Source organism: Bolinopsis microptera, chromosome 11 (genome assembly GCF_026151205.1).
Source record: "Bolinopsis microptera isolate Bmic1 chromosome 11, MBARI_Bmic_1.0, whole genome shotgun sequence".
Lineage (NCBI taxonomy): Eukaryota > Metazoa > Ctenophora > Tentaculata > Lobata > Bolinopsidae > Bolinopsis > Bolinopsis microptera.
Window position 1 is genome coordinate 17,251,981 of NC_087082.1, and position 26,994 is coordinate 17,278,974.

Genomic DNA, 26,994 nt, shown 5'->3' on the forward strand with positions numbered 1-26,994 from the left:
AATAGACGTGTATCCTAGGTATGACTGATGATTGGTTTGAAAGGGTTCAATATTCCTGGTTTCAAAAATTCATCATAAACTGTGTCTGCAGTGGAAGTCTCCCTAAACATGTTGCTTTTATCATGGACGGGAACAGAAGATTCGCGCAAGTTAAAGATATCACTCGATCTGAATCGTATGCTATGGGATTCGATAAGATCGGAGAAATATTAGATTATTGTGAAACTTTCAGCATCAGGTATGTTTCAGTGTATGCTTTCAGCAATGAGAACTTCAAAAGATCAGAAGAGGAGAAAGCAGAGCTGTTTTCGTTAATGTCAGATAAAATGAACTATTTGCTCAGCAAAATAGACAAACTCCACGAAAAAGGGATCAGAATAAACGTGTTGGGAGACATAACACTTTTCCCAGCCCACATAACCAAAACAATGGCCCAACTAGAACTAGAAACACTGAACAACTCCGAGTTCTGCCTGAGTTTGTGTCTGGCGTACACGTCACGTGACGAGATCACCACCTCAGTGAACTGCATGGCTCAAGGTGTGGCCCAGGGTAAACTCCGGGTAACAGATATAAACGAGACTTTACTAAACTCCTGTTTGTACAGTGAGGATCTGCCCCCGGTTGATATGTTGCTGAGAACGTCAGGGGAGGTGCGGTTATCTGATTACATGATGTGGCAAGCTAACTTTGCTGCCCTGCAGTTTGTCAAGGTGCTCTGGCCTGACTTTGGCTTCTGGCACCTAATTGGTTCCTTGCTAGACTACCAGAGACAGGAACCGTTATTAACAGAACACAGAGAAACATACAAACCCTTCTTAGAGAAGATGACAAAGTCAGAGCTAGCGGCAGTTGCTCACGCAGAACACTGCAGCCTCAAGTCACACGAGGAATGCCACTTTAATGAGGCGGTCACAGAGGCGTATGTAGAGTCTCACCTGAGGAGGACTGAGCAGTTTGTGAGTGAGTTGAAGGGTGAGAGGAGGGTGCTGTTGGAACAGTGTGCTCAGCTTACTGTTGAAGGGTGAGAGGAGGGTGCTGTTGGAACAGTGTGCTCAGCTTACTGTTGAAGGGTGAGAGGAGGGTGCTGTTGGAACAGTGTGCTCAGCTTACTGTTGCTGGGGCTTGAAGGGTGGGAGGAGGGTGTTGTTGGAACAGTGTGCTCAGCTTACTGTGGCTGGGGCTTGAAGGGTGAGAGGAGGGTGTTGTTGGAACAGTGTGCTCAGCTTACTGTTGCTGGGGCTTGAAGGGTGAGAGGAGGGTGCTGTTGGAACAGTGTGCTCAGCTTACTGTGGCTGGGGCTTGAAGGGTGAGAGGAGGGTGCTGTTGGAACAGTGTGCTCAGCTTACTGTTGAAGGGTGAGAGGAGGGTGTTGTTGGAACAGTGTGCTCAGCTTACTGTGGCTGGGGCTTAGTGTTTTGTCATTACTTGTGTTTTATTGTTTGTTAGTTTCGTCAGATGGTTTAGTTCTGATCGCACATTTACATTTTATGGGTATATTTTTGTAGAGTAACTGATTTTATCATAATATCTTGACTGGGAAAGAAAAAACAGTAATTGTTGTTGTCAATTTATTTAACTGTACATTTATTTCGAACGGTAATTTAAGTAATCAATGATTTAACAATTACTACATCGTGGCTCCGTTTACAAATTATTGAGAAGTCAATGAGATTTCGTATTTTTTTAGCTACCCTGTAGCCGGGTAGTTGACAAGTGTAAAGTGGGAATTCTCTAATAATTGTTGATCAATGTAATTAAATTGCGTTTCTCTGTGTTTACATTTTATCAGCGTTTAAATACTTATGATCACTACTTAAAATTACCTTTTTGTGTGATCGATATTATAATAAAAAAAAGACATGAATCTTCTTTAAATGTTCCCAATAACCTAATGCCTTTTACTTTCAAAACCCTAACCACGTGAACTAAATTTCTAACCACCATCCCCCAGGCCTGAAACCTCTCGGTAGACTGGCAAGGATTTCAGCACTGCATGTACATCTGCAGTAGGGTACTTTTCAAACCCTCCTCTGCTGCCCAACCTGTGACATGTGTCAGAAACATCGGCGTCGTCAAGGTCAAATCCACCAGGGTTAAGAGAAAAGACACTAAAACTGTAACTCCCACTCCGGTTAAGAAGAATTCCCCTAAAAAGGAGAGGTCTAGTTTTAAGAACACTTTATCAGATGTGTCGCACAATCTTTCACCGATTGTTCAGAGCTTAAACCCTGAAATCGCCCACAAACTATACTCTAAATTTTGTATGAACGTTCTTAAAAGCTATGGTTTTAGCCTTCAGTTTTCACACAGCTCAAAATCGCACTCTAATCTAACTGGAGAATGGAATTTACCTGGTCACGAGTTCAATGTTGAGGCGTCATGTACCCTTCATCGGACTGAGAACATCCAAGAAATCAGAAACAACGACTCACTACTTTTACAACCTGCACCCGAGAAAACTATCGGGATTCTGATAAACAATGTGGGCTTCAAGGTGCCAACCATCAGAAAGTTTGCCCACTCCGAGAACCCCTGCATATTGTTATCTGTATTTGATAAGACTACTAATTGGTTGAGTGAGCCATCTCAGACTCACTGGACACGACATAAAGTCAGGAAGTGTCTCCATAACCAGCTGTGGGACAGCCAAGTTGGGTTCTCAGTTCACAAGTTCGGAACTTCTGAAGTTGAGATCCCCCAATGTAACTTAACCCGTGGTCTGTCTCTCGTTCTTTTCAACAAAGCGTTAATTTCCCTTGCACCCCAATTATCAGCCGGTAAGCTGATCTACGAGTGGCCCTCTGGGACAGAGGATAAACGCCAACTTAAAACTCACTACCACTCAACAATCCTGATAAACACAGAGACTGAGTCCAGGCCGGAGAGGTTGGATCTGTATGATGTGCTGGAGAAGGAACGCAGGCTGGAGTCAGCACTGTTGAAATCTAGGGGGGTTGAACGAGAAGTTGATTCAGAGGAACCGTTCAGTATTGGAGAATACTTTATGAATTACGAGGCTATCAACTGGGGATCCCCCGGCTCGAAAGTGTTTGATTTTAGTATTTTAAATGGTATTGACTCTCAATTAGTTAACCCTACCCGATCTAGAACTTTGTAGCATAGGATTAGTTACGACTTACGATAGTGAAGTTCGAATATCTCTCGCTTTCTGAGACAACTTTGTTTTACCCTGAATTATTTAGTCTGAATTGGTGTTTGTTGGATTTAGATGAGACTTTTTGATATTTTTAATATGAGAAGGCACATTTTGTGCTTCAGTGACCTAATATAAACTTCATGATGTTTGTAAAAAGACACAGCCATTCAATATTTATTTAAGTGACCCTCTTATGTTTTTTGTACTTAAGGAACGAGTCTAGTAAAACTTTTTGTAAACTGTTACTTTTAGGTCTATCATTAATCACCCTCAAAATTTCTAACTTATTCAAGAAATTTGTTGTTGTTTCTCTGTGTCTTCATGAAAAAACAGTAGCTACAGTCCAGTCTGTACAATTCAAAAGTTCAAATATCTACCGATTTGGAAGCGTTAATAGAATTTTAAGAAATTATAAATTCTCCTAATACTTACAATAGAGTGAGTAGAGTGAATTCTGAATTAACCCCAAGTTGTCATCTATTCGCACTAGTAAACATTACAATATTATCCATCTCTCTAACTCTCCCGCACCAGGGAGGGATGTTGGAATCAGACTTGCTGGAGAACTACAAGTACAAAGATGCGCTAGATTCCGCCAGTTCCTTCAACACCAAGCTGCTGGTGGAGCGACAGAGCAGACTCCCCTTCCTTGATACCCAGACTAACATTGCCCAGGTTAGTTCCTGTTAGTTCCTGTAATATAGTAGTGGGTCATCAGACCGTGAAGATGATTTAATAATCACACGGATCACACCTGGTGGGGATCATACACAATGTATGTAATGTCATACATTACATACATTTAACATTACATACATTACATACATCATGTATTTTGTGTAGCAGTAAGATGGGTTATTGAGGATTGAACGACTACTATACTGTTTCATTATAGTTATTATACTGTTTCATTGATACTGTACTCTCTCTGATAACAAACACTTCACCAGTCACACACTCGCACACTGAATAGTGAACACTCAGCATCATTTCACTGGGACTCCACTCTCCTCACACCAAGAGACAACACTCAGCATCATTTCACTGGGACTCCACTCTCCTCACACCAAGAGACAACACTCAGCATCATTTCACTGGGACTCCACTCTCCTCACACCAAGAGACAACACTCAGCATCATTTCACTGGGACTCCACTCTCCTCACACCAAGAGACAACACTCAGCATCATTTCACTGGGACTCCACTCTCCTCACACCAAGAGACAACCATTTCACTGGGACTCCACTCTCCTCACACCAAGAGACAACACTCAGCATCATTTCACTGGGACTCCACTCTCCTCACACCAAGAGACAACACTCAGCATCATTTCACTGGGACTCCTCACACCAAGAGACAACACTCAGCATCATTTCACTGGGACTCCACTCTCCTCACACCAAGAGACAACACTCAGCATCATTTCACTGGGACTCCACTCTCCTCACACCAAGAGACAACACCACACCAAGAGACAACACCACACCAAGAGACAACACCACACCAAGAGACAACACCACACCAAGAGACAACACCACACCAAGAGACAACACCACACCAAGAGACAACACCACACCAAGAGACAACACCACACCAAGAGACAACACCACACCAAGAGACAACACCTACCTAATGTTGGTGTGCTTGTGTAGGTAGCTTGTGTTCTATGTTTATTATTTCTCACCATTATTATATAAGCAGGCAGCTGTGTAACATAATTCACATGAGCATTGACCAAATCATCTTAATTCTCCCTCACTTAAAATGTACCGTTATAGGAGGATTAGTTTATTTATTGTCTAATTAATAACAATATATGTGCCATTTAAACTCTACAAATGGTTTAATAATCATAATATGTCAATACTTTCACACATTCATGTGTATCTAAAAATCCTAATTTAAGAAATACTAAACTCTAATCCTCTGCAGGTTGACTGCCATATATGGAAGAAGAAATGCGAGAGAGTAGAGCCTGTAGGTAAGGGAATAGAGTACGCCTACCAGATGAGGTACTGGAAGAAGTTACCTAAAGCTAAGAAGAAACCTCCCGCTCCTGAAGTCGTCGTCAGTACGGAAGAGGTAATTGACTCTATTATAGCGATAGTTTAGTTTTGTGAAGTTTCGTTTTTTGTAGTGTTGGATATTTTGATTTCAGACAGTAAACTCCCAAATTTTCCTGGGCCCATATTATCAATAATTTTAGATCATCTAACCACATACCATGACCAGCGATACTACTCATTAAATAACATGGTCCACATACCACACACCACGTGACCTTACTACAACTCACTCCAGGGAGCAGCGGCTGGCTCAGAGGACGTGCCGTTATCAATAAAACCAGAGTTAGTGAGCGAGGAGAGCATGGGGCTTGATACTGGACCCTCTAGTGAACCTACCCCTGAGGAGCTCAGCCCTTCTAGTGATGATTATGAGGTGTGATATAATAATACTTACTGATCTGTTCTACAGTAGCTTCGTGCTGAACTTATTTAATGTATCCTAGTATGTTAAGTTAGAATTTATCCTAGTTTCGCCCAATCACTTTTCAGTATTTACTTTTCAATATAAATTAAAAACTCTAAAGAGAAAGTCCTTCCTTACCCAAACCACCCAGATGTACTACGAAAGGAAGCGTAAGCGACAGAGTAGAGGTAACAGACGAAGTAAAGGTCCGGTAGAGAACGTGAGACGTGGCTCCAGATCACGCAAAAGTAGTGTTATATCAACAAGGAGTACTAGGAATATAAAAGTAGAAGAAACTGAACATGAAACTGATCCTACCTCATCCGAAACTCCTAAACGTGAGTTTTATTATTATACCTGAGCGGAATTGGTTCAGTATTTTCTATTCACACCTTTGTTTTGATTAATTTTACTCTCTAACCATTAAGATTTATTTATGAATCAACATTAGCTCACCACTTCTCACCAATTCTCACCACTTCTTACCACTTCTCACCACTTCTCCCTCTCACCACTTCTCACCACTTCTCACCACTTCTCCACACTTCTCACCACTTTTCACCACTTCTCACCACTTCTCACCACGTTTCACCACTTCTCACCACTTCTCACTACTTCTCACCACTTCTCACCACTACTCACCACTTCTCACCACTACTCACCACTTCTCACCACTTCTCACCACTTCTCACCACTTCTCACCACTTCTCACCACTTCTCACCACTTCTCCACACTTCTCACCACTTTTCACCACTTCTCACCACTTCTCACCACTTCTCACCACGTTTCACCACTTCTCACCACTGCTCACCACTTTTCACCACTACTCACCACTTCTCACCACTTCTCACCACTTCTCACCACTTTTCACCACTTCTCACCACTTCTCACCACTTCTCACCACTTCTCACCACTTCTCACCACGTTTCACCACTTCTCACCACTGCTCACCACTTTTCACCACTACTCACCACTTCTCACCACTTCTCACCACTTCTCACCACTTCTCACCACTTCTCACCACTTCTCACCACTTCTCACCACTTCTCACCACTTCTCACCACTTCTCACCACTTCTCACCACTTCTCACCACTTCTCACCACTTCTCACCACTTCTCACCACTTCTCACCACGTTTCACCACTTCTCACCACTTCTCATCACTTCTCACCACGTTTCACCACTTCTCACCACTTCTCACTACTTCTCACCACTGCTCACCACTGCTCACCACTTCTACCTCCATCAGCTGTATCAGAGGTACCCCAAGAAGGAGCTGAAAAGAAGCCTCCTAGTAACGTGTGTGATTTCTGTCTCGGAGATGCTGAGTGAGTTTAACTTTAAATAATTATCGTCCGACCCTTTTTGATATTAGCGGTCATAACTCATTACTATAACCAATGGTATATTTTCCCTAACTTATGCTCTACCCTCCTGAGCCCTGGAGGTGCCGTATTTTCTAATTTCTTTACGTAACTTGAATATTTTGTATAATTAACCAATTTCCCACCCAGGAAGAAGAAAACAGACGAAGCCATGATATCCTGTGTGGACTGCGGCAGATCAGCTCATCCCTCCTGTCTCCAATTCGAGGGATCTCTGGCAGAAAACGTTAAGAGCTACAATTGGCAGTGCATAGAGTGCAAATCGTGTAGCATTTGTGGTAAGAAGCAAGCAAAATGTACCTGTTGAAAATAACTCTTAGTCACGCTGATCACTTCGACTCTAATTAATTAATTATAGTTTAATTAGGTAGTTAACATTAGGTTGTATAGTTGAAGGTGGCTGGATGATGATTTGTATTGTAAAAGTTCTTTGTTCGAGACAGATGCTGCCCCGTTTAATATGCTTTATAAATCGTTCTGGCGCTTTTTGTTTTTTCTTTAACTTCTGGGATTATACTACCTTACTCGGGATTATTACGACGGGTTTATTAACGACCGGTTAAAATATGGTTCGGGAAAAATATGGCGAAATTGCTCAAAACCCACCACATTTTCCCGGTCGCCATTTTACCGGTGTCCAACCTTTCAATTTTAGATTCAAAAATTTTGTCTCAGATGTAAATTTCCTTATTAGAGATAAGCAAGTTTAGAAATTTTCGCATTGCTAAAACTTGTGAAACAAGTAGAATTATCAATAATTGTTGAAAGTAGACAGAAATAATGACTCGTGGTTAATCAAACTAGATGGAAAATAATTTTTAACATTTGAAGCGTAACAACCAGATCGATATTAAGATAAAGGGAGAGCTGTTTAGTCCTCCAATAAGTTGTAATCATCTTCGTTATCTTCATCTGGATCATCCCTTTCATCAGTTTTAATTAATTCAAGTTTTAATTTAACTGTTACTTTTACTTTGAGTCCTATTTCATTATGTAGAGATAGTCAATACCTAAGAAATTAAAAATTGGCCTATTTAAATCAAATTTGACAATAAGGGTATATGACAAGAATTGGGCAAAAAGGTGAATTTTTTGCAATTTTAGCCAAATGAAGTCGAAAAACCTACAACAAGTGTCCCAATAGTCTTCTTTAGTGAATATAAGACAACGATTAAAATATGAGCACCCATACCCCTTGGGAACCCTAAAAGCTGAGTAGGCGGGTTTATTAACGACCGGTGAAAATGTGGTTCGGGAAAAATATGGCAAAATTACCCTAAACCCACCACTTTATCCCGGTCATAATAATCCCGAGTAAGGTATATCTGTCTTTTTTGAGCATGTATAATCAAGAATTGTGTTATGAATATTGGATATATTTGTATTATATAGAACCCTTTAAAACATAAAGTATTCAAATACATAATTGACCTGTTGATTTATTATGAAAATCCGCGAATATTGACGATTTTTTGTTTATAAAAGTTAATAATTTAAATTATGAGCCGAATAAGTACCAATTAATTAACTAATCGCTAAATAATGGTATGATCTGAAGATTTATATATTATATAATACGGACACTGAAATTGGTTTAAAATATAAGCTTGTACAATACAATTATCATATTAATGAAAATGCAGCCAGCTGCTGCAAACTGTAACTATAAGTTAATTATCTTTAAGAATATGTTGGCTCTCCCGGGATCTTTGCGAGGCACCTCACGTTTTGACTTGTATTTGATTGGTCGCTATCGACCTATCGTTCGCTTCATCTACAAGGGATCGTTCATAAGTAAGCCAGATTTCGGCTAATTTAAGACAGGCCTCCATAATCACTCCCACGTTCGGCTATTGAGTAGAAATTACACTAACGTAAGCATTTCTCTCCCCCTAATCTGCCATACTTAAACTGTGAGCGATCCCCAAGCGGTTAGATTGACGACGTGACCTTGGGTCAACCCAAGGTGCATTGCTCCCCCGCGTTTAGCAGCATCTTTTATACCTTCTACTTGTCACCTGTACTCAGTACGATTCGTATGTTTGTTGATTGTTCATTTGTATTATATTTGACTGGATTGTTTGGATGATTTTTATCATGGATTTTGTTTTGTATATACATATCTTACAACGTTATATATTAAGATATTATTGCATTTTATGATTTTAAGATAATAACAACACGGAGCGCTGTTGAAAGTCAAGTTATGGTGGTGCCCTCCTAAATTTCACGATCATTAACGCTTTTTAAAGTATGCGTGGGCGAAATTATCATCACGTGATAATTTCGTTAAGATTTGTTTATATATATGAACGTTTATTTTGCTCCCAATGGAAAAGGGCTTTCGAGGTGAAGTCTTTGGTAATAATTACCATTTATGAAGAACCGATAAATTAAAAGTTCATGGAATTAGTTTAAATTAATATTTGGTGGAGGAGGTTTTATGGTATGCTGAGAATGTGTCGGAATATTACATTGTTAGCACGAGATGTTACCATTTTAATGTCTTGCTCCAAATTGCGTGTTTAAGTTTTCCTGCCATCGAAATTTGTTATAAACACGAACTGAAATTTGACCAAAATTGATGTGATGATGCAAATCATATAATAATATGTTAATTAACTTTTACATATTTTGGGAGATTTTCTACTTAACTTATTTGATACTATCACAGATATTTGATAATATCACAGATCTTTCTAACTCAAGAGCAACACACACACACCCAAGGGAGTGACATGACACTTACCATTCATAGGTAGGTTTACACTCTTACTTACTCTTACTCATCCCCGGCTACGATACCGCTGTACATGATTGTGCACGTGCGTTATGCATTATGCTCCCGCGCTATGCATTGCACGTGCAGTACATTTCGCACTTCATGCTGACTTCCACTTAAATTTTATCGCCCTCCGGCCCCCTGTGTGATGCTCTTTTGTTGCTCTTTTTAACAAGAATAGCGGTGTAAACGTTACATAGTTTCGTGTATCTATTTGTATTTTTACCCTGTATTTTATCACTGCATATTTCCTAATAACTTGATAATACCAGTCAGGATAATAACTTTCCCAATCCCTCAGGTACATCAGATAATGACGATCAGCTCCTGTTCTGTGACGAGTGCGACCGTGGTTTCCACATGTATTGTCTGACGCCGCGCATCGAGCGCCCGCCCGAGGGACGCTGGGTCTGTCACATGTGCAACAAACGACCCTGAAAACCTGCCGCGCTTTGCAGCGCTCATCTTTATATGATATTATGCGTAGCCAAATTATTGGTGGTGCTTTTTAGATACAAAGCTCTTTATTTTATCAAATTGCTAGTATTTTATCGTAGACTTTATGTTTTATGGCTCGCGGAAGCCGTGTGTGTATACGTGTTTGAGTTTAATGTTTCAACAAAATATATTGGGTGTAAACTGTCCTTGCAACAAATTATGAAGGTTCGTTATACTATTAAAATGGGCTCTTTATTCTTTTGATGTAATATTTATGACATGGGATTCAGGATTTTCACTCTGATGATTTTTTGTTCCGTAGTTTACATTCTGGTTTGAACTGTTAGTTGACCTCATTTTTATCAACTCTGTTTTCAAAACCTTTTCTACAAACACTTTAAAGCAGGCTAATAATAATGTAAATTTTAACTCAGCATTTTTATTTGATTTTATCATAGTTAAACACATAGTTTCCTAAATATTATCGGTTTCATTAAAAGCAAACGCTATCATTGTAGTTTGCAGTTTGTAGTATTTGTAGTTCAAACAGTAGCTTTTACAATTTACAGTAGTTTGAATATTTACCCTTTAAGTCAACAAGCTCTCATTTCATAACTGATTTAGTCGAATGTCGCCAAATCTAAATGCCATTAAATCGATCTATTTTTTGTTGAATATCTTATTTTGAATTTATAGATGATATATGGATACGTTTTATTGCTGTTACTCCTTAAAAATGAACAAAATGTAAAATTTCACAACCTGAGAGATATGATAATTTGATCCGTTACAAATATTATTCAAGAACCGATTAATGCAAACTAGTCATCAGTAAGACTTTGGAGTATTTTAACGGTAGGTCGGCAATTCAAAGCACATAAGGGGCAAAATATTGATAATTTACAGTGCAGCTGTATGAATAGTGAAAACCATGGTTTGATTTGGAAATAATTGAAAAAATGGGTAAGTTGCTTCAAAGCGGGCAAATTTTACTGATTCCAAGAGAACTTTCAGATGTTCTTAAATGCACAGTTTTACCAGATACGCATGTCATTGCCCCCTGAATGGCGAATAAAACACTCTAAAACTAGAGGGGGTCGTGTTTTCTACTACAATAAACTCACCAAGGAAACAAGATGGGATTGTCCAGTGTGTAAGTATTAATGTGAGAAAAACTAACTCTATGTAGATTCGGCAGGGATCGCTTCTGAATATTGAAGGTGTTTTAAGTTAGTTGAGTTTTAAAAATCGAGCTGCAGAGAAGTTTTTTGTTGCTGTGTGCTGTTTGCTATGTTTCTTCTTAGCTGCCATATTTTCAGCTGCAATAGATGAAGCTGACTACCCCGAGTTAGAACTTCCTGGTGATGTTAAGAATTCTGACAATGCAAAGCAAATTGTGAATTCTTCCAGTCATTCTGGTCATACTCATCTCAATAAACGTAGACGTACGGATAGTAAGAAGAATGAAAACAAAGTCGGGTCAAGTGCTCAAAGTAAGTTATTTTATTCATAAATGTTCTAGGAAACTTCTTCGCAACTCTCTGATAAGTGTTCGGTATGATGTGACTAACTCGTCGAATTAAATAGCTATTTTCAGCGGACGTGCATGGGAAAAACCTTGCTGCGAAACCGAATCGTTGTACACGAACCAGTTCAAAAGGTAAGAAATGTAGGAGTTTACGGGTAGAGGAGCCTAGTTGGCACGGTCACCTTTGAAAAGAGTACATCTGGGAAGGCGCCAGGTGTACTTAGTAATGAGAGTACGCACCCTGTCAGTCAATTTCGATGCGCGCACTATTTCGATTTCGTCACGCGCGCGCATTGATATTAGGGGCCATCTACGCGACGGCAGTATCCAGATAGCGCGCCCGACCCCTGTTCGCCGAACAGTGCAGGGGTCGGGCTATTGCCTATTTGGATACTGCCCCATCTACTAAGGACGTCCGCCAAAATCTCAGATTTTCAGACCACCCCCTGCCTCTGTCTGGGTGTGTCCGAATTTTCAAAACCTCCCCCGAACGTCCGGATTTCCAGCTACTTTTAAGAGTACAAATAAAACCAGCTCAAATCATTGTTAATAAAATGTGTTGTTACTTACGAATACATTTAGTGTCGAACAAGTTTAGCACAGTTAAGTTACAATTAGGTACTCGTTCAAAATACAGGGATCTAAACTTACAAAGTAGTTAGTGTCAAAGAGTTGAAATAAATGGTTTAAATCCATACATTCTACAAAAAGGTTATAGAAGTGATTTGGTCTTTGACTAAATAAAGGCTAGATTATAGTTCATAGTTATACACGTACTAGTGTAACCCGTGCCTTCGGCCGGGACCTCACTATCGCAGTTGAAATGCAGAAGTATAAACCCGCCCATTATAATTGAAAACACGCATAACATTGTCGTATGAAAGTATGAACTCTCTCTGCAGTCCAAACAGACCGCAATGAGTGCTCTCCCCCCTAACAAGCTTACAGTAGTACATAACAGTGAATCTTGCGGCTAACCTAATCATGATATATGTACCAACGCTACAAAATATGCAGTAATGGGAGAGAGAGCGAGGAGGGAGAAAATGTGAGCCTTTTTATGTAACATTTGTGGTACAAAACCATCAGTTAAACCACTTACCACCGGCCGATTTAAAAAACCTTAATCATTTGTGATTTTGCCTCCTCATAGTTTTGTCGGCACTATACCGAAAAAACCAGCCCCGTAACTCTTACCGTTTTCTTGATTAAGCCGCTCGGAAATTTCACGCACACATTCTGAGATTATTGTTTAAGATACACTACACAAGGGAGTATTATAATGAATACAATTTAAACACGTATCATTGGTCTTGCCTAGCTTTAAACATTTTGAAATTAAACTCTAATATTATTTTTTCATAACAGCGTTCTATTCATTTAAAGGGCCTTCGACTACAAAACATAAATTATTTGACAAAGTACAACGTCCCCTAACATTGATAATTAAATCAGCTGTAAAAAAGTTGTACAACAAAGTTACAAATTCAAAAACATCATGTAATCTTAAATTTCCTAACTGATTGTTTTTTAACAAATAAGATTCTCATGGTTTATCATCATTAGACTAATTTAGGACGAGATTATCTTCCAAAAGAAAGTAGTTGTCACGTTACGTCATTCAACGTCATATTCATACTCTGGGATACTCTGAAACCGCGTCAATTTAATAAACTATTAAGAATCCCCATACAATTTTATGACGAAATTTAATAAAAAATCTGAACCGTTTCAAAGAATCGCGACTCTTAACATGTTAACACAAAAAACAGCAAGCTAAAAATGATCGGAACACCCATCCATTTACACGAACCGTTTACCAAAAGATGAACCTCAGTACTATACGGCTGGTTAACATACGGATACAGCGTGCACGTAAAGGTCGAGTTTCTCACTGCATTCTCTATCATCACACTGGATTCCTGAACTCCACCAATGTTTATACCGTTTATAAACTTGTGTTCTGGAAGTTTGCTGATTTCTGTTCCTTGATCATCTTCCCACGTCACGGTCAAGTTCTTCACTATATCTGAGGAGATACTGTTACTGCTTATGTAACTTTAACAGATTTCTGAAAGTTTTTTAAACATTTTACCTTGAAACTACTATTGATACGTGATTAAACATTGATATACAGCCGAGTATTTCATAATTCTCTTACCAGTAGTATAGCCAGTATATAGATACACAATTTGTAACGCGGAGGAAATAAGAAAAGAACTAGTTGACCCTTGTGAAGCCGAGCTTAAACTGTGTGTAAAATATCACTCAGAGTAATGACTACTCAGAGTCACTTACCAGTCACTTACCAGTCACTTTCCAGTCACTTACCAGTCACTTACCAGTCATTTGCCAGTCATTTGTCAGTCACTTACCAGTCACTTACCAGTCACTTACCAGTCACTTTCCAGTCACTTACCAGTCACTTACCAGTCATTTGCCAGTCATTTGTCAGTCATTTACCAATCACTTACCAGTCACTTACCAGTCACTTACCAGTCATTTGTCAGTCACTTACCAGTCACTTACCAGTCACTTACCAGTCACTTACCAGTCACTTACCAGTCACTTACCAGTCATTTGCCAGTCATTTGTCAGTCACTTACCAGTCACTTACCAGTCACTTACCAGTCACTTTCCAGTCACTTACCAGTCACTTACCAGTCATTTGCCAGTCATTTGTCAGTCACTTACCAGTCACTTACCAGTCACTTACCAGTCACTTTCCAGTCACTTACCAGTCACTTACCAGTCATTTGCCAGTCATTTGTCAGTCACTTACCAGTCACTTACCAGTCACTTACCAGTCACTTTCCAGTCACTTACCAGTCATTTACCAGTCACTTACCAGTCATTTGTCAGTCACTTACCAGTCACTTACCAGTCACTTTCCAGACACTTACCAGCCACTTACCAGTCACGTACCAGTCACTTACCAGTCATTTGTCAGTCACTTATCAGTCACTTACCAGTCACTTTCCAGTCACTTACCAGTCATTTACCAGTCACTTACCAGTCATGACGCAAGAAAGAGTAGCTGAGTCCCCCTGGTTCACAGTAGCATCATGTGGGGTCACTATGAAGAGGAATACTCTTCTTATACCCTCCCAGTTTGTACCGTCCCCGCTTGTAAACTTGCACTTGTAGATATCGTCTGAGGTGTTAATAAATGTTTTAGTCGATCGAATTGTACTTGAAGGGGATAGGGAATTTAAAAGAAAAACTTAACGATTACGTTGAAGGATTCGGATGTTCTTCTTAGTACCTTGAGTGTTGACGGTTGCACCTATTGTGAGGGTTGAAGTTATTGTATCATCATCTTGTGAGGAAGCTATGCTGAATCCGTCATCTGAGTCTGTTATCTCTTTACCGTCACCTGATCACACTGATCACACTTCGTGTTAGTGTGTTTTACTAGAATACTACTAGTCTCAATACATACTGATTCATCAAACTGAGAAGTGACTTTGTGAGATTTGTAGGCGGATAAACAGTTTGATTTGCAAATATCACTGAGCTGACTCCTACAGGACTCTGGTTGGTGGTTGTAATTAAGTCGTGCATTTTGACGGATATGACTATTTCAATTAAGTTCTACTAACTGTTTCTTGTCCAAGTCTGTGTCACGTCCCCGTCCCCGTCCGGAGCGTTAACCAAGGAACAAACCACCGACATGGTCGTGTTCATGTGACCAATAGCCGGCCTAGAACTCTTTACTTCAGGTTCTGGTGGTGTCAGAAATTCTTCTGGGAATAAAAACTGCTTTTTTAGTCGTATGGTAAAACTGTCTGATAAATGTCTTTGTCTGTCGAACGAATCTTTGTTAAGCGAAACTCTAGTATAGTAATTTCACAACAGACGTCCGTAATGATCTCAAATTTGTTATATACCAAATAATTTGAGATCATTATGAACGTGTCTGTTCGAAGACTTACTACATTTGGGTCTCAAACAAAGATTCATCACACCGTCGAACAGAGAAAGAAAATCAATGTATTTTCATCTTCAAATATTCAATGTATAGAATATATTATCTCGTCGAGCCAACATGAAATAACACTTAATTCATGCAGTACATTTAAAGTTACCAGGCTCCGGTTTAAGCTGTATTTCTGGACTATTCTGGGATAATTCATCTGTTGAACTCACGAAAACAAAAACTGATAGAACAAGTATTAGAATATTCATGATTAGTTACAAATGACAAATCAAATACCGAGTTAACTGAACTGGCATTAAGAATTGATTTGATCGAAGGATTGTAGTGGTAAGACGATCACTGATTTACTTCGCTCCCCCACGGTCCACACTGCCTTATTCGGTCTCATATTGATGGTCTTTAAGTAGGTGATAATTAAAATTGTGAAACAAACTCAATTTTAAATGATTTGTGCTGTGTTACGTGAGTAAAAATAAATCTCTTTATTCTTAAGAAAATATATTATATTATATGCCTACCCTCAAGTGGTTCTGGAAACATATAATTTGTAACGAGAGTTAAAAGCTTGCTTGTCTTCAATTAAACTTACAACAAATGGCCCTTTCAGTGATTTTCTGGTTATCTTGAAATCTCCATTCTTTATATTTCCATGAATCACAAGTCTTCTGTCTCAAGTTTGACCTGATAAAGCTGCACTGTAAGGTGTCATATTAGTTGTCTCTTCCTTACAAACGTTCATCCGTTATAGTTGGTAGATTTCAAAGAAAGGACACGTAGTTCAAATACAGTTATCTTGATTGATTATTAGAAATATCAGTTTTACGGTTTTATTGACCGGATTGCGACACCACCCAAAAGCACAGCAAAGCATGTCCTCGTTACAGCCCTAATATACTGTTCCATGGCTATCACGGCGGACGTGTAGTTTACTAATTCTAGTAATTGGGTGAAGCAGACAGAGCACCTATAACAACGTGTGTGACGTCACTGTCTCACCAGTGACGTATCTGTGACGTCACTCGGTCATGTGATCTGTATCCGTACTATGCTGTACTTTGTACTGCTGTAATTTTATTCTCTATAACCAATCCACCTGTGTCTATTTGGGCACACTTCAAAGTTGTTTAATGTCCGGACTTATTAATTTTAAATTTAGTGGAAGTACCACCCAAAAGAAGACCTCTTTGCATTGTGCAGTTATCAATATAACCCCGTGGATAAACATCTACTATGGAGATCAAAAGAAAATATCAAAAGAAAATATAGCGTATGTCAGAGCGGCTCTACTATCTGAATAGATTCAACATCGTTCACGCTGCGTTGATGGAACTGTAACTCATATTAGTCATATATTAGTACTTTAGTACGTATGCAGTTGTAAGTTGAGAAAACATAAAATTGCATGAACAACTTTGTTGAACTAAATATGGATTTACAAGCACGCACATAGCTCTTGGAGGACAAATCTCTTCGAAAAAAGAGTTATATATTACTATTAGGGTGGTTCACTGGTTCAGTGGTTATAACTGACTTAAGGTTCTGATTATATCTAAATTTGAATAGCTACATATTCTTATCAGTAACGTATGTTAAATTACTACAGCCGGGCTATCTTGTATATATGTCATTAACAAAACCCCAAGGGGGCAACGTGGTATTGTAGTCTCAAATAAATGCCATTATTTTATTCGCACGAAGGAGTATAAATACTCTAATAAAACATCATGCGATACCTATGTGTAGGACGGGGTAAAATTAACAAGATGGTTTCATTTTCCTCGGCCTCGTACATTTATGTAATTATTTGATAAGATGGTCATTGGAGCGCGGCGCTTTGCCCTTCTCAGAGCAGGGTCTGAATAAAGAACAAGGTAATATTATTTTGTGAATTACATTCGAAAAACTATTATTTTAGTACTTTCGCTGAAATTCCAATTTTCAATAATCAGTATAATCACGAGAAATAACTCATAGATATTTTCCGTTTTAGAACCTCGGCTACCTCAGAATATACTGATGGGACTAAATAACACTGCGGAGATAATGAACACGAAAATGAAACAGTAGAACAATAAATATCAAATACACACACGAACCTTGGCGAAACTTGTATTTCGAAGTAATAAATATCAAATACACACTTAAACCTTGGCGAAACTTGTATTTTGAAATAATAGTCCACTCTAAAAGCAGGACAGAATTAGCACTTAAAGTCAATTCCATTTAATCGCATTATCATTGGCTTCATTCTACAAAACATCATCACACCATGTTGAAAGAGTGATAGTAAACAATTCTTGAAAAACATTTTACATTTGGGGGTGTACCAACGGTCTGAAATCACCATACCTTCGCACGAGTTCACGGTTAGCTCCAAATTTATAGATCGCCTCTAGTTGTCCTTTCAATCTGGCGCATTTTCAGTATACAGCTCTGCTTGCGTTTCTTATCTCTTCAACCTTGATATGACGTCATTGGCACGGGTCACCGGTCAACATCAACTTGTCCTGACTTAGGGTCTATTTTACAACACACATCAGCTCATGATATCTGTTTTAGAGCAGCACTGTTCAACAACATGCTCAATCTCATATTTCGGAGGCCATGGTCTTATTGTTTCTGTCATCCAGCATTGTGTAATCCTCCTTCTCAGCGTAGCTGGTGAAGAGCCTCATCTTGACGTACCTGACACCTCTGTTCAGCCTCTTCCTGATGCCCGTGTTCCTCCAACTCAAGATCATGGGGTTCAGCATGGAAGTAAATACGGGGAGGAAGGTGAACATGAGGGCTCGGAGATGCTTGTAGTTGGTGACTGCTGCCACCACGGCGAAGGTCAGGGAGATGAGGTAAGGAAGGTTGATGAGAAGGATGGTGACACAACCCTTCTTCCTCATTTCGTACGTCTTTAGAGCCAGCTCGTCGGTTGTGTCAGGTTTTGCTTTGAAGAGGGAGGAGACACAGAGGATGGCGAAGAGAACTCCTACAAAGCACTGAACCAGGTTCAGGTAGAAGCAGAGATCCTGGAGAGCGGACCTCGCTCCAGTGGTTTGGTTGTCTAGCGAGGCTGTGAGGAAGAGGTACTTGCCAGCGATAGTGATGCCGGTCATCCCAGCAGCGTACAGCATGAAGAGAGCCAAGAAGAGGTACTTGTTGATGTTTACGAAGGGTGCTCGGAGGCGGATGTACCGCGCTACAGCCAGCAGTGTTGTGGCAGACTGGGATATGCAGCCCACGTTGCACGAGATGGCCTGTGCTAGGATGTATCCCCAGGTTCTTTTCACACTCGCTTGGATCTCCGGATGGAAAACCTCATGGGCATAGAAGAGTGGCGAGTAGAGATTTGTTATAAAATCACTGGCTGCTAAGATCTTAAAGAGCATGTCTACAATGACCATACTGGAGACTTCTACGTGAAAGTGATAGAACACCAGTGGATTTAGCAGAGTCGAGATAACGAACCCAATAACTAGTAAAATCCCCACAAAGTAGTTTGCGAAATAGTCCAGGGGAGTCACTTGGAAGGTCTCCACAAAGTCCGACAATCGCAGTGTCTCACACGGTTCCTGGAGACAGGTTGTGTTGAGCGCATCGTATAGCTCGTCCGTGTAAATGTGCCTCCAATATATCAACATACCTGATCAGAGATGAGATGGTTAAATATGAGGAACATTTTTGAAGTCAGCTGTTACATTATAAAAGATTATAGTAATTAGTTAGTACCATCTACTATATTGATATCATATTTTGCGTGAAAAGGTATGAAAATATCGACGATCAGAAAAATTATGCCATTTTCTGATTTGTATTAGTTACAGAAAATTCTATGAAACCTCACGCCTGATCTTAACAGTTTACGCCTAACAGTTTGCTTACAAAGCAGCAGCAGCCTGATTGAAATCGCATGCACATATTTCAACAAACAAAGCCATCAATCCCCATCTAGAGCAGATAGGACACATGTGTTGCAATGTCTCCCGTAATTTCAGGTATGGGTCAGTTATACCGGACGGAAGGTTCACGGTCCTGGTTTAAGTCAACATCATGGGAACTCCAGTGGCTCAATGTTATTACGAGTGTGGAATGTACGATAAAGCTAATGCGAGCTGGAGTGAAGCAGGCCCGTTTCGCTACGTCCCCTCTGATTAAATTGGGAATGTTGCTCCCCCGATACCAATCATGAAATTATGTCTCCCGATTTGCGGAAAAAGAGATCCTATCCTTTAGAAGGCCTCAAATTAATAAGACCAACATTATCTGATGTAACCAAGGATATTAAATATGGCTCAACTCCATTGTAAACTGTAAAGGGTCGTCATCTATGCATCAAAGATATGAATGAATAAACGTTTAAATACAGTTGAAAGTAACAATTATTGCGGATTACGATTCACCGCGACCCTTTCGTTCCCCCAAACTTTGCGATAAATTGGGGCTTTACTGTGTTAGTTTCTAATAAAACCATTTTAAATTGACTAAAAATCCGACACCATGAACGCTGAATCCGTTCAATGAAGGCAAAGTATTCAATACTACTGAGCTGTTTAACGGATATCTGAACAAGGGGTCTCAAAAACAGATTGAAGCAACCGATCTGTTGTTTGGGAACCAATTATTTTAAACGGATTAATAAATCTCTTTATTAAACTATGATCTCTTATATAGCGTAATGTCTGACCACCGTCTAAGTTACCAAGTGGCGTGGGTCACACATGGTGGTATTTTAGACATCACGCTGTATAAGAAATCCTAGTTTGATAAAGATATTTATTAGATTTAAAAAACCGATGAAGTTTCAAATTTCTGTCGAAAATACCACCACACATGGTGGTATTTTAGACATCACGCTGTGTAAGAAATCCTAGTTTGATAAAGATATTTATTAGATTTAAAAAACCGATGAAGTTTCAAGTTTCTGTCGAAAAGATACTGTTTATTGTTAAACTACAAGTCATCCCGCAACCTACACTAGCTTAATAACTGAATATATAGCCACCGCGTCCGTTTTGTTTGACTCATGAAGCGGCCCACATAAGCCGTATAAAATTAAAGTGGTGATATTCAAGACATTATATTTTAAAAGAAATCATAATATTATATCAATATAATAAAATATTGATTTGTTAACCTATAGAAGGCCAACCCAAAGCTACTTTAATAGTTCAATAATACATGGTTGACCTGAAGCAGTACAACTACAGAGGCTAACTTTAAACACGGCTCATAAGTTAATAATCTGGTTAAAAACAGCTCTAGTAACCTACTCTCGTGCCAATCTAAAACAGGGTCAAAACAAGCCACCTTGGCTTACTCAGCATGTTATCTTATGCCATCTTGCGTCATATCATGGTGTTCCAACACTCGCCACCAGCCCTCAATGGTCGTATTATAACACAACAAACTCGGTTACAATGTTTTGCATATGATAAACTCTTGAAAAGTACCTTGTTATGAAACGTAGTGGGTGGTACTTGGTGGATTAGGAACACTTTGACCACAATAAGAAGTTACATCATTTGCCTAAGGTCTCTTAGAAATTATGCCATAACTATGTATAAGTAGAGCAATATTAATACGTGCTCCATAAGCGGGAGCCCCTCAAGAGAAGCACACAGTGGCCGGTCAGTGGCCGGTCAGGTACATTCCACCTTCTTAAACCGTACGGTTCCCGAGTTCTTACTCTTTCAAAGAGAAACTCTGTCATGTTAGCAGGGATAATCCTGCTATTTGGCCAGAAAGCAGTTCTCCGCAAATGTTTTCTCTGGTTCATAGAGGGTTCCAGAAGTATTCTGATAGTTCCAAGTGAATGGTGTGATACAAGTACAACAATAGTGTTTGTCTGGGTGAGTAATGTTCCCTCCCTCCCTCCCTCCCTCCCTCCAGTTGAGGGCTGGTGTACATTAAGCCTTGTAATTCTGCTAGTAAAACCGAACGAAAATGTTTACAGAGTTTCTAAGGCAGATATTTTGGGCCAATACCATTACTACAAGTAGACTGGTAAACCGTGAAATTATGTGGTTGATAATAAATATCCAGAGAGTTAGCATAGTTCTATCCAGTGACCGAAGGTATAACTCTAAAATGAAAACAATATGAGTTGCGTAGAAATGCCTCGTTCCATTTAATTTCATTCTTCTTCGGTTCACTATCCACCAAGCTCCCCAACAACTCTCGGTTCCACACACAACAATACGGAAAGTAAGAAACACTAACAGTACGGTCAGCTCCCTTGTTCCCTCCTATGTTCCCAACAACTAGAAACACGGTAATTCGTGCTATTATTGACAACTGCAGAGGAAACCATAGTTGTCAAGTTTCGTCATAACACCTGTTATTGTTTGTTATACTTTCTTAGTAATTATTAATAACGAAGATAGGAAGCCTGCAGCCACAGCCAGCTTACAGACGGTCCTATTTGCAGACAGACCTCCAGACCCCGTCATGCACTGTAAGCTATTAGTGGTATCTGGCGGAGAGCGTTTCTAGTTTTGTGCTCAGAGTTAGGAGACATAGTGGAGGGGAATTTGGGTTATGAAAAACACGATTGGAATGTTGTGCAACGAGTATTTAAAGTAGCGCATTAAATCTAGGAAAGTTGGCAAATGTTGACTAATGAAGTACACAGTAATATCCGCTTGTGAATCTGGCCCGAAGTTGCTTGCTTTAATAGATTGAATTAGAGTCGAGTCAGCTTTTACAACCTACAATCTTAGTCTTAAGAATCCTAAGAATTTAGGGAGGCTATTTACAGATTAAAAATAATAAATAGTAAAATAATAATTAATCAATTGAAGCTGAAACGCTGGGGAACAGTTTAACAATAGATTTAAAACCAATTAGCCAAATGTTTAGTCGCACTTTAATTGACCCGTATTAAAAATTAAGGACGTTTCTTATTTAGGTTGGCAGAAAGTTTATCGGAAAATACAGAACTGAAAGCTTTGTGGCCGATATATAGCCGATAAATTGATTGATAAACTGAATTTAATTGATTTATTGGAGGTATTTTTTATTTTATGTGTTATTCCTTTAACTTTAGTGCAGAAAGCATCCTGCATTTTGCAACACCTTACGAAAAATACAATTTGCTATAAATAGAAATAAATACAGATGAGGTATCCTTTGACACACTTAAAGCTGAGAGCTAATATGAGCAACAGAAAATAATCGGCAGTTTTCAATTCCATCCACATGTTTGCGAAGTGTTAAGCATGTTGTGACTTGGAGCAAACAACAAAATGATAGCATTGTTAGCAGGGCCCTGCTACCTGGCTCTGGATTGCCCCACTTACTGTTAAAGTTGCCCCACTACATGATGGCCCTGCTACCTGGCTCTGGATTGCCCCGCTTACTGTTAAAGTTGCCCCACTACATGGCCCTGCTACCTGGCTCTGGATTGCCCCGCTTACTGTTAAAGTTGCCCCACTACATGGCCCTGCTACCTGGCTCTGGATTGCCCCACTTACTGATTGCCCCACTACATGATGGCCCTGCTACCTGGCTCTGGATTGCCCCACTGTTAAAGTTGCCCCACTACATGGCCCTGCTACCTGGCTCTGGATTGCCCCACTTACTGTTTAAGTTGCCCCACTACATGATGGCCCTGCTACCTGGCTCTGGATTGCCCCACTTACTGTTAAAGTTGCCCCACTACATGGCCCTGCTACATGATAATATGATAACGCCCTGCTAACTGTTTACATGTAAATTGTGTCCAGTAGCGCTGGTAATAAACGTCTCAATTGTCAGACCAAGCCCAAATTGCAACTAGCCCCTTGCCGTGGCAATCGCTTAGTATATTACACATGAGATTTACATAACAAAGGCTGGCCCAAATGATACAATACACTCATAATAGGGCCATTATAAGTGACGAATGTTAGCTTTAAGTGATGTTATTATTACAGAACTACTGGAGACCAAAATAAGATGTATAGTTGGAAGATGATGTGCTGCCGGGGTTCAAGTAGGGATCTTAGCAATGCTAGACAGCTGTATTCACCATGATATGCTGGACTGAACAAATAGATTGGTCTCTCGGAAGGTAATTAGACATTCTGGCTATAAGAACACTGGTATGTTAATTTGTATTATCTCAGCAGTTAAACAAGAGTGATCAGTTAATAAAACTTAAAAGAACAGCAATTCAGAGAGTGCCTTGTCTGTGGAATCAATTTAAAGAATTGTCACAACTGATTTTCTTATAAACTAGTTGAAGACCTCTCGGAGAAAAGAGAATAGGACACAAAACAGGACAAGATTTAATATAAAACAATAGACAGCACTTTCAGACACTATATGGCTTCTCCTCCAGCTCAAACTCAGCTCAAATCACAGAATGTTGAGGGTTATACAGCTGACTGTTGATCAGCTGTACTATTGTCTGTCAGAGTCGAGCTCGAGTCAATATAATAATAAATATATGACAGGACATGACATAATTTATTCATCCCAGATCTTTTGTATTTGGAATGAAGAAAGCTCTGGGAGACGCGGTGGTGATATTGTTTAAAAACACTAATGGCCTCTAAATAGTATTGATGTGATCGGGAGTGACGCGGTGGTTGATGAAGGTCGAATTTGGTCCCAAAATTGAGCCAATTATCTTAAATAAAACAGATCAACCTCATCTACACAATATTCCTATGTGTGGTCACAGCAATATTACCCCTGACTCTCAATCTGTTGTACACCGCAATTACTAGATGAAATATAGATAAGACGATTAATTATGCAACAGTACTTGTTCTGTTGAATGTCAAATTTAGCAGGCCATCTCTGATTCTGTACCAACCACACGGTGAATGGTAATGAACCGCTGCACTGGTACGGGGGCCCCACCAGCAGCAGCAGTGCTAAAGAAGACCTAATTGTGATGGGAGTGTTGTTGAATAAGTGATTCAGTTGTTCGCTATTCAAATTCTTTAGAAACATGGCCCCTTTAATTAGGCGGTGGCCTCTTTACTCCTATCCAACTATACATAATCATGAGTCATATTAAGATTTACTCACAAAGCCACTAAGCCAGGCTGAACAACTCTCAGCAATCTTGGGAATCTTGCAGATCTACGAGGAGAGGAAGCTTCAGATTAGAGACAGATCAAGTTTGTAATGCGGGTAAAAACCAAGGACATACCCGGACGTCTAGTTGTACTCTCCTTAATATTTTATTAAATCCAACTTGAAACTTTAAGCAAAAGCTGGTGTTGACTGGTGGTTGGAAGTGCACATGTGCTGTCCACGATAATATGAACCTAGTCAGTGTTCCTGACGTAGGTCCCAGTCAGTGCTCATGCTCGTCACTCTAACATAAAGTCAGTGCTCAATGAGCTGGAAGTATGCAGTCTTTCCCACGCGGTAAGGGCAGACGTTTCTCTCTGATTTATTCTGAAGATGAACACGTCAAATTAGTCGAGTCAGGTGGTCCGTCACAGTGCTGGCAAGTGCGACCAGTGTATCCGTTAACTGTGACTTAATCTGCAGACTTGGTTATGGGTGAATCTTTTCTTGTAGTAGTCAAGTCCATTCTTATGCAAATGGTTTTAAGTGGCAAACATCAAAAGTGACTTTTCATGTATGTGCATGAAACAGAAAAGCCTACTATGAACTTGGTAATAATATGTAGATTGTAGCCCTTGTATAATGTACATAGACGCACAATTAGAAATAAACCCAAGTTTGTTTACAAGCCCTCACCCCGCCCTACACAGCACATACGTAATCGTACAACAAACTCGTTATGAAGCCGTTTGTTTCGACCCTGAAGCTAAAATTATACGACAGAGCTGGCGCTTTGTCGCACGTAAAACGATATGTTGCACCTTATGGTCGTGAGTGATGGCTAATAAAGCCTGGTGAGTAGCCGACTAATGAGAAGGGCCTGTTAATTGTCTTGAGCCGAGTTGACGGTCAATTTTAAGCGAATATTTTTTATAAAGGAATATATTTGTCGGTATCAAGTAGGCGCTTCTTGAGGCTTGATCTATAATTATATAACTTTGTAAGTTTGTAAGTTATCTTCAGTAGCCATCTGGTGCCAACGTAGTTAAATTAAATCAAAAGCGGTCAATGAGAGTAACGCAGAGAAGTAACTGCGTAATAAAAACGTAAATAAGTTTATTGACATATGGAGTCTCCTCCCTATCCCTTACCGTAAACTTACCACTTATACGAATTGAGGTTGACTTTTAGGGAATATGTTTAATATTGGAATATATATAATATATTGGTATCAATAGTAAGGTAGACCTCTTGAATTTGTATATGATTATTAATTATAAGTCTTCAGTTTCTGAAGCCAGGTGGTACCAGCATGGTAAATTGAAAATAAAAGAAACTAAAACAAGTTACTGTGTAATGAAACTCTAACTAAGTTTACCGAGCACACAAAGCAACCGTTTTGTGTGCATTTTAGCTATGAGTTGACAGAGAAAATGGTTGTAGCGCCCCACCCTAGAAGTACACTCTGAACCACTAACACGAAACTGATTATACCGAGTCTCAGCGTCAGGGCAGTGCACTAGCCACTAGGGAGTGGGGAGGGTGGTGATATTTGATATTCAACTATTTGAACAATGATATGCTCAACTTTAGCCAAACATCTGGCAAAGATTAAGCCCACTAGTCCACTAGATCTTGGAATTAGTTCCCCTAATTTGAAAGTCTACTCTATTAAGTGGGACCGTGAAGGGCGGGTGATAACGTCATTTTTCTGTCGAGATGGTCTAAAACCACTGTTCTTGACCTTTCACCCGTTTCAATTAACTTAATGAGCACTGAACAGCTGGAAAATTCCTTCAAAAGTATTGTAATAAACTCAGCTAAGTAATTAAAGTTACGGTACCTAACTTAATTAAAGTCATATAACTTGCATAATAATATCCCACCATCCACTCTAATTTATCCCGACAAAAATGTGCAGTAGTAACTAGATTCTGCAACTGTTGATAGTGATGAGACTCGCGAAAACAAAACTGCGTCGATTATTGTGCTAATATTCATAGGAATTTATTAGTTATGAAGGCTCGAAGAAGCGTTATAAAAACAACAACAAGGAAAAATACTTCGTGCTGGAGAAACTTAGTCGGACATTGTTTTCTATCTAGACTCTAGACTCTAGAGGGTATGCTAAAAATTAAATATGGCTTCTTGACTGCATGGTACTTCTATTTGGGTCCCTCCCGCAGAATACCCGTCATATTTGAAGTATAGATCTGAGCCCAAACCGAATTCTTTCCACATATTTTAGGAACCGTCCACATATTTCGTCAGCAAAAGTTTGCAAATCTTAGGC

The 26,994-nt window shown here is 39.6% G+C and overlaps 4 protein-coding genes across 6 annotated transcripts in view; 3 read left to right on the forward strand and 1 right to left on the reverse strand.

Moving 5' to 3' along the window:
- The window catches only part of LOC134823196 (uncharacterized), a 175,476-nt gene that overhangs the window by 54,585 nt on the left and 93,897 nt on the right, over positions 1–26,994 (forward strand). Inside the window, exons 2-4 of one of the 2 annotated variants that reach the window (XR_010161263.1) lie at positions 11,269–11,389; positions 11,556–11,729; positions 11,834–11,896. The gene's annotated coding sequence lies outside the window, so the exon portion shown is untranslated. Of the gene's footprint in view, positions 1–11,268; positions 11,390–11,555; positions 11,730–11,833; positions 11,897–26,994 lie in introns of those variants that run through there. The other variant, XM_063834582.1, reaches the window with a different exon arrangement.
- LOC134823223 (dehydrodolichyl diphosphate synthase complex subunit DHDDS-like) lies at positions 32–1,048 on the forward strand. Its single transcript, XM_063834617.1, has one exon. The coding sequence runs from the start codon at positions 123–125 to the stop codon at positions 1,026–1,028; it is 906 nt and encodes a 301-aa protein (XP_063690687.1). The 5' UTR covers positions 32–122; the 3' UTR covers positions 1,029–1,048.
- On the forward strand, positions 3,699–11,161 carry LOC134823221 (zinc finger protein ubi-d4 A-like). Its single transcript, XM_063834615.1, has 7 exons — positions 3,699–3,835; positions 5,094–5,243; positions 5,463–5,600; positions 5,782–5,968; positions 6,881–6,959; positions 7,146–7,294; positions 10,100–11,161. Exons 1-7 carry the CDS (start codon positions 3,701–3,703, stop codon positions 10,234–10,236), a joined length of 975 nt encoding a protein of 324 aa, XP_063690685.1. The 5' UTR covers positions 3,699–3,700; the 3' UTR covers positions 10,237–11,161.
- On the reverse strand, positions 12,998–15,989 carry LOC134823228 (uncharacterized). 2 transcript variants are annotated; one of them, XM_063834624.1, is made up of 6 exons: positions 15,853–15,989; positions 15,367–15,510; positions 15,030–15,140; positions 14,778–14,918; positions 13,578–13,793; positions 12,998–13,414 (listed from the first exon to the last, which is right to left on the reverse strand). In XM_063834624.1, exons 1-6 carry the CDS (start codon positions 15,950–15,952, stop codon positions 13,398–13,400), a joined length of 729 nt encoding a protein of 242 aa, XP_063690694.1. In that variant the 5' UTR covers positions 15,953–15,989; the 3' UTR covers positions 12,998–13,397. The 2 variants fall into 2 exon arrangements, with proteins under 2 accessions (XP_063690694.1, XP_063690693.1); XM_063834623.1 differs by having other exon boundaries at positions 12,998–13,793.